Genomic DNA, 20,379 nt, shown 5'->3' on the forward strand with positions numbered 1-20,379 from the left:
ATTAGCAGGTATCAAAAGCTCTTTTTCCTTTGGTAAGTATCTTGGAGTCATGATTAGGCCTAACAAACTTCGAAAGGGAGATTATCTGACCCTTCTTGATAAAACCAAAGAAAGAATAAGGGGGTGGAAAGCCAAACTTTTGAACATGGCTGGTAGAACTACCTTGATTAAATTTGTCCTTAACACCTATCCTCTCTATGTCATGCATACTAATCTCCTTCCTATTGGTGTTCTTAATGATCTGGATCGGAGTTGTAAACGCTTCCTATGGAATAAAGTGGATAGATCCCACTATATTCCCCGCATCAAATGGGATGTTGTTTGTAAACCAATGTTGCTAGGAGGGTTGGGAATTAGATCCCTTAGAAGATGGAATGAAGCCTTTATGGCAAAATTAGGCTGGAAAATGTTGAACCAACCTGAAAAATTATGGGTCAAGATTCTAATGGGAAAATACTTAACTAAATCCAATTTTATGGATGCTACTCCTTCTCCCTCCTCCTCCACAATTTGGAGAGATATCCTAAAAGGAAGATAAATTCTGAAAAATGGCCTAATATGTACCATTGGTAATGGTAGTTCTACCTCCCTGTGGTACCATTATTGGGTAGGTGGCAGCCCTCTTTGCAATCACACTACTCTCCCTATTCCCCCTCACCTTGCTCATTGGTGTGTTAGTCATATTATCCAAAATGGGAAATGGGACATTTCCCAAATAGCTCACCTTATTCCTCCCTCTATTCAATCCCTAATCCTTGCTACTCCCCTTTCCACTATTGCTAAACCCTCTGATAAAATAAGATGGAAACACTCGAGCAATGGCCAATTCACCATTAAAACAGCTTATGCGAGTACTACTCCTCCAAATCTCTCATCCTCTTCTCAAAATTTTAAATGGAAAAAGATCTGGCAAATTGAAATTCCTTATAAATATAAGATGTTACTTTGGAATATTGTGCATACTATCCTTCCTGTTGGAAGTCGGCTCAAATCCAAAATACCTTATTTTGACCCAACTTGTGTAAGGTGTGGTGATGCCGATGAGGATCATCTTCACCTGTTCAAGGACTGCCCCTCTTCCTCGAGTTTTTGGAATATCATCTTTGCCAAAAACGCTGTTGCTAAAAAAATTGATCTTCTTCAATTTCAAAATAATCAATGGTGGGAGTGGATTACTTTTAACCTCAATCAGGATAGAAATTGGAAAGTGGTTTTTGCTATTGCTATTTGGCATATATGGAACTACAGGAACACTGCTGTATTTGAAGGATCCATGACTCGCATCCAGAGCTTGTTTGTGAAATTCAATTCAGATCTGTTTTTCAACAACAAAATTTTGCAGACTCATAATGGTGTTCCCATTCGTGGTGGCTCCCCTATGGTGTGGTCTCTTCCTCAAATGGGCTACAAGAAGCTGAATACAGATGGCAGTTGGAAGGGTGAGAACAAGGCAGGAGGTGGTGGTGTTATTCGAAATGATGATGGTTCGTGGCTAGTAGGATTTTCTATCAAACTACGGGTTGTTTCTCCTGAAGCTGCAGAGCTGCTGACAATCAGAGAAGGTTTAATTGCTGCAAAAAAATTCAACCTCCATCACCTAGAATTGGAAACTAACGCGGATGCTTTGAAGAAAATGCTGGAAAATGCTGAAGATTACCTCCACCATGAGCTGGGGATGATAATTCAAGATATTGTTCGATTGCTTGATGAAGATTGGATTGTAATCATCTTGCATAGCAAAAGACAGGCTAACGCTATTGCTCATGGGCTGGCTAAGATGGGAGCTCAAATGCCTGATGATGAGAATGATATCAAGTATTATTACTACCCCCCGAGACCTGTGGCAAGAGAATATGAAAGAGACTCGAAAAGGAACTAGTTCCCCCTGGATGAAAGATCAGACTCCTGGGTTCATGTTTGATATTTGGTACTATCAAGTTATGACTGTTGTAACTACTATCCCTTACTTGCTTTCTACTCTGTTTAATGCTTTTGCATCCTATGTTTATGTAATGAACAACATAAGCTGCCCCAAGGCCCCTAGGCCATATCTATAATATCTCTCTTTGGTGTGCGTTAAAAAAAAAGTTTGGGAGTTGGGACGACTCTATCAAGACCCACCCATTTTATTAATTGGACGGATTTGACCCATTTTAACTGGGTTGGGTCAGGGCTTTTAATTGGGCTTTAAGGCCTTCAACCCATTCAAATGTTCTCATTGTTAATAACATATAATTAAAAAAAAAAAAAAAATACTCCTCACTCTCTCTCTCTCTCTCAGTTCGTTCTCCATTGAAGCGCACTTGACGTTCTCCATTGAAATACCTGTATTCCCCATTGAAGCAGCTTCTGAGGTTAGTTGTTGTTTCTTTTTGTAAATTATCATATCAATTTTACAATCTAGGGTTTATCTTTCATCTAATTTAATTTAATTGTCAATTGAGTAAGTTTAGTGTTCGAAAATCTGAAGTATTGGTTCTAATTACTATAATAAAAATTACGAGCCTAATTGATAATTGAATCAAATACCCCTAATTATTTGATAATTAAATCAAATTTGGGTGCTAAAGTATTGCATAACCCTGAAGACCTCACTGCTTTTATATATCGTTCCACTGTTTAATTTTCGAAATTTAAATTTGGCAAATTCAATCTTAATTATTATTTTTTTAATCTGATTTTGGGTGAAATCCTTTTGGGTTTGCCATGGTTAAACTTGCAATTGATGAAATTGCTTGTTTGGGTTATTAAATTATAAGATGCTGAATTTGATTTCTAACTGTAGGTTTCATGGTTGAACTTGTTTATAATATTTTTGAAGTTTAGCTTGTTATTTACTCTTCTTAACTGTTATTTAGTTATGTATTATAAAGTGGGTTATTCAGTAGCATGTTATTATAGTGTGTTAGTATCAATTAAAAAGTCAATTAGATGATTTTGAACAAATTAATATGGAGTATCAAGGATGACAGCATGATAAATCCAAAGTAGTAAAGGTTTGAAACCAATTAAGAGAAAACACGATTTTCTCATATATTTGGAGGAAATTTAGTGAAGGGAATATGATGAACTACAACAGACCATCTGTGACCCTCCCTTACACGAGGTTGCGATGCTAGCATTAGCAGCAACCAGGGTACCAGACAAACCAGGACATGGGAGGCTAAGGAAGCACTTGGTAGTGGGTTGAGCTTGAGCAGCTCTTTTGTCATATTAGGAAGAAGACAAGTAATAGTAATTAATACTTTTTACTAGGTAGCATTTTAGGGGTTGGTGAGCTTGATCAATTGAGGAAAAAAGAGTAGAGAGTCTAGAGACTAGAGAGGGGGTATCCAGAAAATTGTAAGCTTGGGCGCAGTTGGAGAGTGGTGGCCTAAAGTCATGTTTCAAACCCTTTTTGTATTTCCATTGACTAAAGATTCAATCTTTCCCTCTAATTTTGCATTTTATCACTTTCCATACAAGGAACTCAAATACATTGTGACAGGTATATGGTTTATAAATAGCAAGTTCTAGCTTAAATGATGTTAATTCTATACTAGTTAAAGAAGAGATAGCAGTTGAATCAATCGATCGTGTAATGTTGATATATTTTTTCCTCAATACTTTGTGTTTTCTTACGGAGTATCATTTTGCGCTCTCTTTTTTTCAGCACCATTTTCCCTTACTATTAATCAATCATTGTAAGCACCTGATCTACTGATAAAATGATGCATTATTCTGGCAAGTAGCAACATGTTGTTTCTTTTATATATATATATATATATATATATATATATATATATATATATATATATATATATATATATATATATATATATATATATATATATATATATATATATATATATTTATAGAATCTACCCTCAGATATATAGCTTGTTCTTATGTAACTTTTTTAATGCTTAAGGTGATCGATTTTGAAGTGATAAAAGGAGATGGTTAGGGCTCACTATCATTACAAGAAATTTTCTTCAGTCTGGGGTGTTGTTACTAGAATGTACACATCTGATGCAGCCGTCAAAGATTTATCTGATTCCGCATTTAAAAAAATATGTAGAATCATGATGTCATCTCTTAAAGTAGGACTGGATGTCAGGCTTGATCATAGCGGAGTTGAGGCTTCACCAGAGATGGTTGAGGATGTTTTGAAGAGATTTGGAAATGCAGGTATGATATCATATTGTTTTTTTGAATGGGCAGGAAAGCAACATTATTACACACATACTGTTGAAGCTTATCACATTATGATGGGGTCTTTGGCTAAAATAAGGCAGTTTGAGATTATGTGGGATCTTGTGAACACTATGAGGAACAAGGGGGTGCTAAGCGTTGAGACGTTTTGCATCATCATGAGAAAGTATGCAAGGATGCAGAAGTTGGATGAGGCACTCTATACATTCAATGTTATGGAAAAATATGGTATTACTCCAAACTTAGCTGCATTTAATGGGCTTCTAAGTGCTTTATGCAAGTCTAAGAATGTAAGGAAGGCCCAAGAGATCTTTGATAAAATGCATGAACAATTTGTTCCTGACTCAAAAACTTATAGCATACTGCTTTCTGGTTGGGGAAGGGAACCAAATCTCCCCAAGGCAAGGGAGACTTTCAGGCAAATGATTAATGTAGGTTGCAATCCTGATATTGTGACTTATGGTATAATGGTTGACGTCCTTTGTAAATCAGGGAGAACTGATGAAGCTGTAGAAACTCTTAGGAGCATGGATGCTAATGGTTGTAAGCCAACATCTTTTCTTTACAGTATTTTAATTCATACTTATGGTATAGAGAATCGAATTGAAGACGCCATAGATACATTTATGGATATGGCCGAAAATGGTGTGGAGGCTGATGTGGGAGTGTACAATGCCCTAATTAGTGCATTTTGTAAAGTAGATAAATTGAATAATGTATTTCGGGTCTTAAAAGAGATGGATGGTAAAGGGGTTGTACCTAATGCTAGGACTTGCAATATAATATTAAACAGTTTGATTGGGCAGGGGAAGACTGATGAGGCTTTTAAGGTGTTTAGAAAGATGATTAAGGTGTGTGAGCCTGATACAGACACATATACAATGATGATAAAGATGTTTTTTGAGAGAGATCAGTTGGAGCAGGCTCTGAAGGTGTGGAAGTACATGATGTCAAAAAGGTTTGTTCCAAGCATGCATACCTATTCAGTTCTTATTAATGGGTTGTGTGAAAAGGGCCAGGTCAGTGATGCATGTGTATATATGGAAGAGATGATTGAAAAGGGGATTCAACCTCCAGTTTTGACCTTTCGCAAGCTGAGGCAGTTGCTTATAAAAGAACGGAGGCAAGATGTCCTGAAGTTTCTTCAGGAGAAGATGAATCTTTTAGTCAAGGAACCTTTGTGTGATTGAGAGGCTATGAAGACCGTGTTTACAAAGTAATATATAGACTGAGTCAGAAGCAATGAATCACCCTTGCTCGATTGTCCTTTGGAATTTCAGGTTAGGGATTACAAGCCCCGGTCATTGCTTTCTTTCCTATGATTGCAACAATTTAAGAAAGTACAACATTTGTTATATTGAAGTCACTAGGTAATGTATTAGTTTTGAAAATTTGATGTTTCAGAATTAATTGCATATAAATCTTATTGCACATTGCTGTGGCATCTTTACATGACATTGAAATGAATGTAGGGCCGAAAGTGCTGACTTGTTCCTATTCCATCCTCTCGATCTACTTAAGTTGATTATTTATAATTTTGCATACAAAAACATTGTTTTCTTACCAGAGATCCCCCATTTAAGTTAAAAATTAATAAACTAATTCTTAATCCTACAAAAAACAATTGCAGGTTGGTCAAGTTGATTGGCGAATGGGCTGTTTTATAGTTTAAAAAAATTCTTTGAGATCATTAAGATCTACCTTCACATTTGTGCTTTACCAAGGACATTGATGCTCTGTAACACCATTACAGATTATTTACAGTCTGGTAATTCATTGTTTGTAAAATTTTAATCATTGGTTAGCTGTTGATGAGATTGTAAACAGTGCGATGATACCTTGTATGGTCACTACACTAGTAGAATAAATGTCATTTGCAGCAGCAAATCTTTATATAGAACGCTGCAAAATAATATAAGTCAACGTGGGTCAAAAAAATTTATTAGCAACATTTTTAATTGTAGGCGCTGCAAATAATTTTGGAAATAAAAAAATACAAGTAACCAGCTAGCCATTTTTCTCCTACTCCGTACTTCATTTTTTTCATCAGATAGATAAAAACGAGAAACCTCTTCATTTTCTTCACCATCTCCTTCATTTTCTTCGGCGTCCAACCATCCACCTTCTCTGTCAACCTCCTCCTCACCGTCAACCTCTTCCTCCTGTACCAATTTTAGAAGATCCGGGGTCTTTTCTCTCCTCTTTCTCTTACTACGTGGCCATCCACCTCCTCCAAGACGAGATCATACTGGTTCTCCATTGAAGCGGCTTTTGAGATTTCTTTGAAGATGACTCGTTGCTCTCCTCTCATTCCCTATGGTATGCTCTCTTCTCTATCACTTTCTATAGTCAATTAATTTGTGAATTGTGATTAACAAGAGTCAGGTTCTAAGGTTTATGTTTCCAATTGGATCTATCATAATGATTGATTATTGAAAATACATCTAGGGTTTGATGTATTCTCTTTTTGGTATTTCCTTATTACGTTAAATTATACTACGCAATTTCTTTATTTTTTTTATTGAAAATTCATGTAGTGTTCGATTTATTCATTTTGGTTCAATTAATTAGATTTCTGGTTATTTTCCAACAAGAAATTCATGAGTCTGAGTATTTTTTGGTACTTGACCATCAATATCTAAGTTTTCTTATACGTTTTTAAGGATAGACGAGTTAAAACTCTTCTAGTGCTTGTTCTAGTAGACAGAATTTATGTGACGCTATGAACACAACTGGTAGTGGCTCTCAACTTGAAATGATTTTGCAAGGCTGATGATCTGAGCAACCCAGTTGATAGTTGATAGCTTACCTCTGACAGACAAAAAGCTGCTAACTCATTGTTTCAACTGATGATCAACATGTCAATCGCCAAATGAGAAACCTTCTGACGAACTTTGGAGGAAGGGAGGTTGCTTATATCTTAACATAGGGGTTCATTAGTTGTAGTGTTATCACTTTATTGTATGTCCTGAAATTATTGAATGTCATTTTTCCTAGGCTATTTTTACCCTCCATGGTAAATTTGGTAATCAAGCCATTAACATTGCTGTTTTTGTACTGTGGAGGTGAGCTGGGTCGTTTTGTTGCTGATAGACGGTGTCTTACTAAGTTACTAGTCTTACAATGGACGAATGCTCTAATCTAGGATCGGTCATTATTTCTTCAAGTAGTCTTTCTACACTCTGGCTTTTTTATCTTCATTCTCTATCTAATTACTCCCTCCTTTTTATTCTAACTCTCTAATATCTGAACTATTAGTATAAAATCTTTTTGTCTACCCCCTTTTTTTTTTGCGCTTACTTGGGTCTCATCACTGCAGATTATCAAATGCCCTAATTTGAAGGAGATTTCTTTGAATTTTTTCTCATCAAGATAATGATACCATGATGGACAACTTGGGAAAATTCTGCCCAAGGTTGCAGAACTTTCATGTTACATTGCCTAGATTATCTCATGCTACTGTTCTTGCTCTCTCAGCAGCAAGTTTGAGGTTGGTACAAATATACAGATATATTTTATTCTTGTTATAAAAAAAAGGAAGGGTTGTACACCTTTTGTTCTAGCATACAACTGAATATAATGACGAGGCTTGACGAATTCTATGGTTGCCATTTCCCTTTTGTTCAGGGACTGAGAATGCTCTCATTAGTGTTGGGCTCTGGCATCAGTGATGCTTCTGTTGCTGCTATTGCTTACAGCTTTTCAAAGCTAGAGCTGCTTGACTTGAGTGGGTAATGCCTCATCTTCATATTTCATTGCTTAGCCAAATTTGTCAGCAATCAGCAAGATTAGGCTTTGTTTCTAGTTTACTTAGTTTACCTCAGGAATCTTAGATTGTTATTTTGTTGATGTAGGCCTAGCATCACTGATAGTGGCATTAGAATGATATGTAACGTGTTATCCCAAACTTAATCAATATTATTGCTAGCGCTTTGCCCTAATATCACTTCAAGTAAATTTCTATTCCTTGTTTGGACTTAATTATGCTACCTTGGTATTTATTGTTGGTTTCAGTTCCACATTATCTGTTTGATTCTGAAAGTACTCTACTTTTTGCCTATAGTTGGGGATCGGAAGGGAGTTACTCGACACCCACAATGTCACACACAAGAATCAACCAACAATTCAATCCAATCAACCCAAATTCTCATACAACCAAAATAGCACAACCAACTCAGCAATAGAGCGATAGCAAAACATTAATTATACCAACAATACTAGAAAGAAACGATAACAATCAACACACACAAGGATTATACGTGGAATACCCCTTCGATGTGAAGGATAAAAACCACGGGACCATTTAAGGAGTCCACCCTAGCTTTTCTTATTGATAAATTGAAGGAGAAAGAATCCCAAATCAGTTTACAAAGGATTCACAACCCACTAACAACAACAAACAATAAGAATTGAAATTAGAGTGTGAAAAGAGTAGAATTCACCCAAAAAATAGCAGTTTTGTCTAGAGATGTTTTTGACCAAACCAGAGCTCAAACCAAAGATCCAACTATCCAAAGTAAAGTTCTTAATGTCAAGAATAAGCTGTCTAAATTTGAGCATGATCCAACGGTGGAATTTCCGGCAATAACCAGATTTGTAAGAGCTGCCAGAAAATCCGAAATTGGAAGCTCTCTTGAAAACCTTCACTTAGCTCCCAATATGTGCGTGTGTATGATCAGCCCTTTGCTGCTTACATGGTGACTTGTTTACCACAAAATATCACCTCTAAAGCTTCCAAAAGAAGCAATAAAAATAAGCCTCAAAGTAGACTTACAAAACTTAGTAAAATGACTTGAAATGGACCAAATTATTTGACTCAAAGTAAGACTCATTTTACTACCACTTGGGCTAGACCCATAACAAATCCCCCCCTCCAGCCAATTCGGGGAAGATGACCATGCTTCAATGATCACTTGAAGCTCACTGCAAGCTTACCACAAACTTCAAGCTTGTCCAAGTCATTTGACATGAAAGATTTGTGTCCTTCGAAGCAAATCTAGGCATGGAGATTGCTCGTGATAGGAAAGTTGGAAAATTGTGGCTATCACAAGAAAAATATATTGAACGGGTGCTTGACAAGTTCAATATGAAGCATGCCAAGTTAGTGCACCATTAGCACCTCATTTTAAGCTAAGTAAGAGAGCTTGTCCTACAATTGATGGAGAAAGCAAGTATGTCTTCTATTCTTTATTCCTTATTCTTCGGTTGGTTCATTAATGTATGATATGGTGTGTACTAGGCTAGATATTGTACATTATATTGGTTTGGTGAGTAGATACTTATCCAATCCGGGTAAAACTCACTGGGATGCAGTGAAGTGGATCTCTAGATATTTGCGTGGTATCAGTAAACTTTGTTTGTGTTATGGAGGTGGCAAACCTATTCTTGAGGGCTGTACAAATGCAAACATGGCTGGTGATCTTGATAAGTTATGTGTTCACATTTTCAGGGGGAGCCATCCAAGTTACAAAAGTGTATGGCATTGTTGATTAAGACATAGTATATAGTAGCTGATTAGCTGTGGAAGCAAGTAAAGAGATGCTTTGGTTGAAGAGGTTGGGTTTGAAGCAAAGTGAGTATTTATTACTTTGTGATAGTCAAAATGCTATGGATTTGTGCAAAATTCCATGTGTCATGCTCGTACCAAGCATATTGATGTTCAATATCATTGGTTGCGAAATTTGATTGAAGAGAAGAAAATGAAACTTAAGAAAGTCCACATCGATAAGAATGGTGTAGAAACGTTGACAAAGATGATTTCCGAAAGTAAGCTTGAAGTTTGTAGTAAGCTTGCGAGATTGAGCTTTAAGTTATCATTAAAGCATGGTCGTCTTCCTCGTGTCGGGCTAGAGGGGGAGATTTGTTATGGGTCCACCCAAGTGGTAGTACGTAAATGAGTTTTACTTTGGTCCAATAATTCGGTCCATTTCAAGACATTTTATGAAGTTTTGTAAGTTCTATTTGAAGCTTATGCTTTTGAGGTGATATCTTGTGGTAAACAAGTCACCAAGTAAGTTTAGCTAAGCATTCATACACAAAATAGAGAGAGTGAGGGTTCTTTACAAGAGTTTCCATTTTCGCATTTTTCTGAGGAGCCTTTACAAAACTGTCGTCGAAAATTCCACCGTTGGATTGTGCTCAAATTTGGACAGCTTAATCCTAACATTATAGATTTCATTATGGACGGTTGGATCGTTGGTTTGAGCTGTGGTTTTATCGAAAACATATCTGAATTTTGGGTGAATTTATTCTTTTTACTCTCTAATATCAATTTCTTATTGTTCATTGTTGCTGGGATGTGAATCCTTTGTAAACAGACTTGGGATTCTTTATCCTTCAATTTATCAACAAGAGAAGATAGGGAGGACTCTTTAAACGGTAACGGTCCCGTGGTTTTTATTCTTCACACCGAAAGGGGTTTTCACGTATAATTCATGCGTGTTGATTGATATTGTTTCTTCCTAGTATTGTTGGTGCTATTGTTGTTTTGCTATTGCTTAATTGCTGATTTGGTTGTGTGAGAATATGAGGTGATTAGATTGGATTCTTGGTTGATTGTCTTGTGTGTGACATTGTGGGGTTCATAGTCCCCCCTTCCGCTCTTTACAACTTGGTATTTTGTTGGGGTTTTCAAGTCCTACATGGAAGAAATAAGGAAGGGATGACTTACTTATAAGTGGAAGTATACTCCATTAGTATGATGCCTTTTGGGGAGGTGTCCAAAAACAAATCTGTGTGTCAAAGCGAACAATATCATATCAATATGGAGTGGAGTGTGCGTGGGGCCCAACAATGTGGGTGACCCCGGGCCCAACAAACAGGTGGTATTCTATTTGCCATAGCTCAATTACCTCTTCTGGAGCTAATGGACCGTGGTATGTCAATCTGTGATCCTGACATGGATGATGTTTCTGTGGATAAAAGCAATGATAATGAACCACAGAAAAGTATCAAGTTGCATCATATATACCAGAAGCTTACCATCAAGCGTAATCGGATGAAGTTCCTAATTCATCTTTTCAATGCAAGGTCCTTCTTCTCTAATGTCTGATTGTTGCTGGCTAAAGACAATGCTTCTAATGTCATTAGGCTTGGAAGTGCTGTTAATTTCAATCACGTTGGGTCAACTGTCTCTCTTTATTTCACTCTCCTCTTGAATCTTTCTTCTGGTTAGTTTCTTTTTCTTCAATTTTTAATGTTTTCAGCTCGAATTTACAATTTTTCAAAATATATCATCTACAGATTTAAATTTGATGGTGGAACAGGTTATAAAGGTGACAACAATTTGTGGTCGCATTGTTGGTGACCAAGATGACAAAAATAGATAAAGATGGTGGTCGACTTCTCTTAGGCATCTCTTTGCTGATAAACGTGAAGAAGATGCAGTGTTGATAGGGAATTACCATGCGGTACAGTTGATCATCACTCTCTCTTTAAGGAAGGACCATGGCATGTAAGTTAATTGATATCTGTATTTCATTTAATTTAAGTTATAATTTCAATAGTTCTCTGACTATGTTTGTTGGTATTCTTTGTTTGTGTAAGAATGTAACTAGTAGTAGTACTCCACCGGCTGCGCATGCATTATCTCCAGCCCTTAGAGTAGTAAACTAGGTCTTTACTATTATATGGAAATTGGCACCACCTTTGCATGCACCAGAAATTAGCATGTATATTACTCTGCATTACTAAACAAAGATAATTGTAGACTTGTATAGTCATATTTCTTTTGTACCATTTTAGTTGATTTGTTTAGAGTCTGAGAAAAATTAAGGAATGTTCGTCAAGGGACATAGGGGGTACTAGTCGTACTACGTTCTTACTCGTACTAATTTAAGTGATGAAAGTTTTATTTAAGTGATCCCGATATTAGTGTCATTACCATTACACTTAATACCTTTATATCAAAATTGAAGTTTTACAAAAAAAAATAAAAATCTACAGTGTTCTTTCTAATTACAAGTAAGCACAAATACCTTTTTAACAAATTAACTTCATATATATACACAAACAAATCAAATTAAATCATATATGAAACATATTTAGTATGTGCAACAATTTATCTATGATCTTATGTATAACTAACCTAATTACTGTGGTTTACAATCTGGATCAGAAATAAGGCTGTTCAACCAAACAGAATCATCTGCTTTAGGCTGATTATCCTCATTTCTATGCCATGACCACTGAGCATGGGTTGAGTTGACAACTTGTAATTGTCCATGCCCAAAACTTGCTTCTCTGTAAATGGAGATCTCTGGCTTTGGATCCACAAATCTGTGAATATTATGTAATTTGAATTTATTAACCATAAGCTCAACAAGGCAAACTCTTATAAACTCTATTTACACAAATTTACCAATAAATCAAGAGAAAAATCTAAAGTTTGTAATTGCGCTAGTTGAAATTAGATGCACTCTTTTATTTTCTTTCTCTAATGCACTCTTTAAGGGTGGTATCGATTCTATTGAAGATCAAGACACAAAACTATTCACATTGAGTGTTTGCAAAAGTCCACCCCCTTATATTAGTATTATTAGTACATCTACTTTGAAATAAAAATCCAATGCAAGAATATACATCCAGACATAGCTTAGTGTACATAGGTATTAATTAGTTAACGCCCCGAAAATGTTTTTTTTTAAAAAAAAAGTGTATCCAAGTGTATAATAGTTTTGCACCCTTTTAAATTCTTTTTTTTTAAAAAAATTCTTTTTTAATTGTACAATGAGTGATTTCACGCTTGTTAATGCATACCTTTGGCTATTAATATCTTTAATTATACTTTTGTAAAAATTATAAAAGTTGATATTTGAAAAGTAGATATCGAGACGAATCTAACTAGATTTCAAATGACTATGTTTTTTCTTATGTATAAAAAAAAAAAAGGGGGGGGGGGGGGGTTAAAGAAGCTTATGTGAATAGTGTGAAAGTTCTTTTGGTGTAATAAAAAAAAACGGAGGTAGTAATGTAGTATGTTTTTCATTTGATTTAGTAATCCTTCTTCTTCACTCACCTTGAGTGGATTCGAAAAATCACAAACTTTTGTAAATGAATCAGTCCTTTAAACATAACAAACTCTATTTTAAAAAAGTAATAAGATATCTCATATATGGTAATGAGAAATATATAAACATTCATATAAATTGAAATAAAGGTTAAGAGAAAATACTGTCTGGCAAGTCCTTCTCGATTGCCTCCATCCCCTATAGTGATATGCATAGGGCCACACTTGTTAGCTTTTCCATCAAAAATTCTAGTCTGTTAAACAATCAAAGTGAAGATGTAAACATCATTAGAAATAAATAACTTGTCTTGTCAATTTGTTATAGACATAACCAATTAATTTTACAACTATGTTCATGATATATTGATCTCTTAGAATGAGATTAATTTACTCCATAACTTAGGGATCGAATCAATCTCTTCCATTTCTTGCAAATTCGATACAATCATAAATGTTGCAAATTAAGTTATATATGACCTTTTATCATGTACATAGATTAATACTATACCCGTTTCATATTATTATCTGAAACGATTAGACGTTTTCTACCTACACTTTATATAAAATCATTTCAAATAATATGAAATGGAGGCAATATATGATTTGGACGACTAGTTTTAAACTTGATCTATGTTAACTACTCATTATTAAAAACTATTAAATGTATTGTGCAAACAAAAAGAAAAATTCACTTACATATCTTTCATAAGCATGCACATGCCCAGCAAAAACAATATCAACCCTTGCATCATAGAGTAATTGTTCCATGGCCTTTCTCATATCCACTGATTCATACTCTCCTGCGTGAGCCTTGTTGGAATTGTACCATGGCGCGTGCAAAACCACAACAACCCATGATGTCTTCTTTCTGTCGATCTTGTTCAAGTCACTCTCAAGCCATGTATATTGGCTCGAGCCTTGGTTAAAGTCGGTATAGGACCCAAGCATGATGACATGAACCTCACTTGCCACATCAAAGGAATAATATAGGTTTGAGGGTGACTCACTCTCCTCGAAAGGCATGTGCCATCGAGCATTGTAGGAGGTAAAGGGAGTTGGATGGATTATCGGTATCTTTTCAACCTCGTGGTTGCCAATAGTCACCATCCAAGGCCTCTGGCTAGCCAAAGGTTCCACGAGGCGGCCAAATGAGTCCCAATAAGGTTGCCAAAAGTCTGCATAAGATAAGTCTCCTGGTAGTAAGAGCATGTCGTACTCTACTTGTGATATGTGTTGGAGTGTTGATTCTGTCCACTTTGTTTGCCCTAAGTCACCTGTGTTATTTAAATAGATGCATATATTTTTTAAACATCATGATAAGTAGTGGAACTTTAAATAAAAAATGATAAAAAAAAAAATAAAAAAGTTGGGCAAGTCTAGCATCGCCGTACACAGTATACAAATTGGGATGGATAAAGAGTAAAGTCAGTGAAAAGTGAGGTGGAAAACATGCATAGAAAATAATCAATGTGGAGGAAGGAAGAAAGGAGAAAAAAAAATATTCAGGCAACCTTTGCATTAAGAGCTTGTTTAAAGGGAGTTCCGTTATGCAAGAATAATTGCATAACGAGGGGTAAGCGTGTAATTACACGTAATGTATATTTTGATTTTAGAGTAGTAGCATTGAGTGATCAATAGTATCATTGGGTGATCAAATAGTACCATTGAATATTTTAATGGTACTATGTATGCATTCAGTGTTACTATATATGCATTCAATGGTACTAACTACGTGCATATATAGTATCACTAAATAACTAATGGTATCATATAAACTTTCAGTGGTACAATTAGAAGTGGTCTCACACATCTTTCTCTTTCTTTCTTTCTCTCTTTTACATGTGACTTTTAATATTTTAGTATTTGTTATCAAAATGAGATGGAAGGAGCGAGAAAGTGACATATGGTAGTGTCAAGGGGCAAATGGGAAAAAAAATTATTCCTTATAAAAATATAATGAAATTAATTTTATTATCATGGCGCAGAGTCTTTGAAAATCTCAGTTTATCTTAGGATTATACCATATGAGTATCTATAAATTCAGGTAGAATTTTAAATTAAAACGAATACTTCCTCCATTTTAAATACTTGTTCCACTGTTTTTTTCGATCGTTTTTAAATACTTGCTTTATTTCCTTATTTGAAAAGCTTTTGTAATGTTTAATTATTTTCTCTCACCTAGTGGATCCATCACTAATCATATTTTAATAATTTTATGTTCTCTCTCTTCCAATTCTCTCCACACTCTTGCTTTTTACAATTTTTTACTCTTCCACCAACCCAACTACCTTTACTTTCTCCAACTTTTCCTAAAAAATCTGCGCATGAAGAAATGGAACAAGTATTTAAAAACGGAGGGAGTATTAACTTGAAGCTAGAAGAGGCCCAAGTTTCGAGCTAGAATGCAAATGTAATAAGCCAAGAGTAGAAACTGAAATCTCAAATTTGGCTCATCTTTTTTAGGCCACACCCCACATTACTGATATTAAAGGTTATACACAAATGTACACATATAGAGTGGTAGAAATGTACCTATAACAACAAATTTGAGGGGCAATTGAGGTGGTGTAGTCTTAAAATTGAACTCACGAGATGAATGACCACTACAACGATAATAATAAACCGTATTAGGGTTGAGAGGGCCAATGACTACCTCGTGGATATGGCCCGACTTGTAGAGAAAATATGTGTAACTTGTACAACTTCCAATTGCAGAATTATCATATTCTCCAGATGATGTGCCATACTCTACTTTAGATGGAGCTGGTTTTTTAGTAATCCATGATATTCTCATATGGTCTCTCCCCACCATGGAGACATGTACCTATAAATATAAATTTACATCAATTAGCTTATACGGAGTACTTCGTATATTTGTTTCACGGCCAACGTTATTTATTAGTAGTATTTTTTGAGAAGAGCATAGCTCCGATGATTGGATCGCATCTTAAGAGAAGCAAAGCAAAACAAGAAAGACTACAAAAACATTTATACAGTATAAGGTCTTGTTTAGTTCACCTTATTTTTACTTATTTCAGAAAAAATATGTTCAGATCAGATTAGAAGAAATAAGTTCAGATCAGATTAGAAAAAATAAGTTCAAATTATAGTTTTATGTACAGTTTTTTATCACTAAATATCTTTAATTTCGTAATGAAAAAAATTATGAAAATCACATATTAATAAAATACACGTTATTACGAATCTAACAAAACCCTACTTGATATATTTTTTGTATAGATTATTGTATATTTAAGGTCAAAGTTTGGTCAAATATGTCATTCAAACCAGATCAGATCCGATCAGACCATACCAGATAAACAAAAATAAGGTGAACCAATCAAGACCTAAGAATAAAATCAAACCAACGTGAAATCAAATGCATGGAAATATATTAACCGCCACCACCATTGATAATTAACCGCAACAACACTTGCTACTCTATCTCAACAAAATATCACGTCGCCACTTGTACGTGGTGTCTTCGTCTCACCATTTATTATCATTTATTGAGATATTGTTAAGGAATTGAAGTCAAGTTAGCCAAGCCTTGCCAGAATGAACCTTATTTGGTCGTTATATTATTTCTCCATTTCCACAAGGAATACAAGTATATATGAAAATTCTATGGTAGTTATTCTTAAAATGAGCACTATTATATTAATTTTTTATTGGCTGATTTTTTTATTTAGTTTTTATGTCAAAATTAAATATAAATGTTTTTTCTTATTTTTAAAATTTATTGTTTATTTTCATATTTAATATATGAATTATCTTTTATTTTCATTAATAATATAAATTGAATTTTGTAAATTAATTAGGAAAATTATAAAAAAAAAATTCTAACATTATTTCAATTAATCAAATTTAAGAAATGAATTTTAAATTACATAAATGATTTGTTATTAGTTTTGATATTTGAAAATAAATCAAAGTCGGCCAATAGTATTAGTATAATAACATGTCATTTTAAGGATGACTATCATAGAATCATCCAAGTATATATTTATCTAAACATTACTTAAACATTTGTTTTTAAATATGTGAATTTAAGATGAGAAATTGAATATGCACATATTTAACAAGTCAATATAACTTAATTGAATAATTATCATCCTACTACTAATGATTCACAACTATACATGAGTACATGACATGTATAACTCATTTGTATAAATTAAAGTACAAAATACACCGTCAAAAGCCACCTGGTCGTTGACTTGTACATGTAGTGCGTAGGGTTGACCTGTAAGTTTCATGACCCCCTCAAAAAGTACATGTGCAATAAAGAATTTAAGACTGGAAAAGAATATGCCAAATGTAACGAATTAATACGATGACACGTCTTAGATTATCCAATCGTAAACAACAGAGACAGCATGTACTTAGGCGAATTTCATGCATTTAAAGTTTTAAACATCATCTTCAATGAATATATTTGATGTTAGCTCTGTAATTATTTAGTGGGGTGAGAAATTCTGTAAGCAAAAAATTAATGAGAATAAATATTTAATTTCTTATGTAATAAGAATGGCCTTAGAAGACTTTCCAATAATATATGTAATGCCAAATTACCTCAAAAAATAGCATGTAAAGCCAAATTTGGATTTTCTAAACTATTACTCCATATTTATCTATACTTAGTATTTAAAAACATAAGCCAAAGTGCCACACGTCTTCCTTCCCTATGACCCTTTTACATTCTTTTTTCATGAGTCTAATTAATGTTTTTATTTTTCTTTATGTTTTCATAGGATTTCTTCAGCTTTCCCCTTTATTTCGTAAAAACTATTTATATTATGTAGCTTCTAATTTAATTCAACAAATTGAGTTTCTTAACTTTCTCCTCTTCTGCCTCCCTCCATCTTTCAATTCAATTAAATCACATTCATTCAATTATTTGACCCCTTATCTTCTCCCGATTTATCTCCTAATATAAATACAATTTAATAATTAGAGAATTCAAAATTTTTATGTAAATTGAGATTGCAAAGAAGGAAGAATTGATTTTGACACAAAAAAATGAAGAAAAACCCGTGCGTAATTTGTGAAGTTTTAAGTTTAATTAATAATAACTTATGCACATTCCGTGCGTAGAACGGGCCCAAAAACTAGTTAATTGTTTGAACTTGTCATCTCAATGATCTCATAGTTTTATGTTCTTCAAAATGCTAAGTAAGTAGGAGTGCTAATTCATTGTGTCAATGAGCTATATTTGGGATGGTTTCAGAGGTGGTTGATTTAAATTGTGCTAAAAAACAGTGCTCTTTAAATTATTAGTACACCCTATATACAAATGGTTTAATTATTGTTAAAGTGAATTTGGGTTTTTTTAGTTTGATTTTTGGGGAGTTTGAATTTCTATTAATGACTTTTAGTAAGGTTAAGGATAGTTTGCTCTTAGTTTAAGCATCATTATATTGTGAAGAAAATTTCCAAGACTCCAAGTATTAATTAGTTACATTAATATGTACCATAACCAATTGAACACCCAATAAAACTAAAAATTCAAAATCAAGATGGAAAAAAAAAATTAAGGAGAAGGGAATTAAGTTAATTACCTGCTGAGGAGTGGTGGAACTATGAGAATCCGTTGTGATTGAGCATGTTTCTTGTGGTGGTGGACAGATGTTCGACGCCACATCACGGTTAAAGGCAGCCCAAACGATGGCTGATATTGCCAATAAAAGGCTTGCATTTGCCATTGACATGGAAGATATCATCTTGTTACCTCGCATCTTGTATATGAAATGAAATATATTTTGTTTGATGTTTGATAAGAAGGCGTAAAAACAAAATTATCGAAAAGAATACAAATGCGTAACAAAGGTTATGGTGCAAATGTCAGAAATGTGGTATATATATATTTGTTACGTCCAAAATCATCTATGAAGTAGTGCTACAACTTTAATACCATGCTTTCACAACTTTAATTCCTACGTAGCCAAACTACGTTAGTTATTTTATAGGTGGGCTCCACTTCTTATGTTTCGTGAGAGGAGGAAAGTGTTCAATACGTAGAAATGCAAGATAAATGACTTTTGGCATTTTTAAGGAAATCTAGCATGTTTTTAATTATTTTTAGAATTTGGAATGTGATTTCACATATAAATAGTAAAGTCGGGTTGAATAAATCTACTTCTCCTTTTCGATGCTTAGGAGTTTTCATTTGTTAGTATAATATTTTTTCTGTAAAAAGATTATGTGCATTTGTATATGCTATGTTATAAAGCATAATATGAAGCTATTTTTTTGAAATGCTACATAATTAAGATACATGGTTTGCTCAAACTCAACTAATAAAGTTTCTCTAGTGTGTGGTTAGTCAAGGTGCAGAATAATCTTGGTGATTGAAGAACCATCTGAATCTAAGAATACATGAAGAAGATCTTTATTGAAGAAGTTAAACAAATCAGAGGAAGAGTTCTCTAACAAGAGCTAAGTTCCCTAACAGGAACTTGAAGACTGGCAGTTAAGTTCTTTGGAGGAACTTGATATGCTTGGAGCCCAAGTAATTTACCTGATCAGAGTACGGCGCAACAATAATAGTTAAGGTTTTATTCTTAGAAATTATTGTTAATATGGTAAGTAGGTTAGTGCACGAAATTTATTAGAAACGTGATAAGTTTGCTTGGTAAATAAAATAAATATAGAAAAAAATAAAAGATAGATTTTAAGAAAAGATTTTCTAAAAAATTATTTTTCTCTAAAGTCGGTTTATTAAGAAAGATAAGTATTCTTAATAAATATCTTTTTATACTTATTTTCGGAAAAGATTTTATTTCACTTGATTTGCTAAAACCTTGTTTAAAAGATAAGTTAAGTTAACATATTTATCTTTTTAGAAAACCTACTTTCTATATAAGTGTTACTTGTATAAATAGTAGAGAACAAAATGAATTAGGTTTTTGTGAGTTTATGCGTGGAGAAATCACAGTGCTTTAACTGAGTAAGTTTACCAAGCTTTTAACTTATCATATTAGTTTTCGGATTTCGTGCATTGCTTACCTATCATAATAGGCGTCTTATATTTGTATTGGTTGGGTTATTTGTAGGGATGTCAGTGGGGAGGGTCAAGACCCGCCCCATTGGGGCGGAGATGGGTCTCGGTTTGACGGGTGGTGGGGCGGGGATGGGGATTAAAACCATACCCGCCATGGGTGATGGGGCGGGGTGGA

General features: G+C 34.3%; 1 protein-coding gene and 1 pseudogene across 6 annotated transcripts; one reads left to right on the plus strand and one right to left on the minus strand.

Annotated features, from left to right (window-relative positions):
- The first annotated feature begins 2,233 nt into the window (after positions 1-2,233).
- LOC145623779 (pentatricopeptide repeat-containing protein At1g77360, mitochondrial pseudogene) lies at positions 2,234-12,132 on the plus strand (annotated as a pseudogene). 5 transcript variants are annotated; one of them, XR_014110236.1, is made up of 7 exons: positions 2,234-2,354; positions 3,911-5,474; positions 6,159-6,513; positions 7,514-7,684; positions 7,822-7,925; positions 9,644-11,363; positions 11,460-12,132. The product of XR_014110236.1 is annotated as a pentatricopeptide repeat-containing protein At1g77360, mitochondrial pseudogene, transcript variant X1 (transcript). The 5 variants fall into 5 exon arrangements; XR_014110239.1 differs by lacking the exons at positions 9,644-11,363; positions 11,460-12,132 and adding an exon at positions 8,049-8,317; XR_014110237.1 differs by lacking the exons at positions 9,644-11,363; positions 11,460-12,132 and having other exon boundaries at positions 6,159-7,360; positions 7,822-8,340.
- A 124-nt stretch (positions 12,133-12,256) lies between these two features.
- LOC145623780 (putative purple acid phosphatase 20) lies at positions 12,257-19,320 on the minus strand. Its single transcript, XM_081676647.1, has 5 exons — positions 18,763-19,320; positions 15,734-16,025; positions 13,898-14,475; positions 13,367-13,455; positions 12,257-12,471 (listed from the first exon to the last, which is right to left on the minus strand). The coding sequence occupies exons 1-5, from the start codon at positions 18,937-18,939 to the stop codon at positions 12,285-12,287; spliced, it is 1,323 nt and encodes a 440-aa protein (XP_081532773.1). The 5' UTR covers positions 18,940-19,320; the 3' UTR covers positions 12,257-12,284.
- Between the last annotated feature and the right edge of the window lie 1,059 nt (positions 19,321-20,379).

Source organism: Chenopodium album, chromosome 3, assembly GCF_948465745.1.
Source record: "Chenopodium album chromosome 3, dcCheAlbu1.1, whole genome shotgun sequence".
Lineage (NCBI taxonomy): Eukaryota > Viridiplantae > Streptophyta > Magnoliopsida > Caryophyllales > Amaranthaceae > Chenopodium > Chenopodium album.

What these genes read in the sequence shown, in the direction of transcription:
- LOC145623780 (XM_081676647.1), bottom strand. Translation starts at nt 18,939, where the DNA reads ATGCGAGGTAACAAGATGATATCTTCCATGTCAATGGCAAATGCAAGC. An exon ending in GTTCCACCACTCCTCAGCAG is followed by an intron (nt 16,026 to 18,762) that starts GTAATTAACTTA and finishes TTATATTTATAG; the next exon opens with GTACATGTCTCCATGGTGGG. An exon ending in CCTCAAATTTGTTGTTATAG is followed by an intron (nt 14,476 to 15,733) that starts GTACATTTCTAC and finishes TAAATAACACAG; the next exon opens with GTGACTTAGGGCAAACAAAG.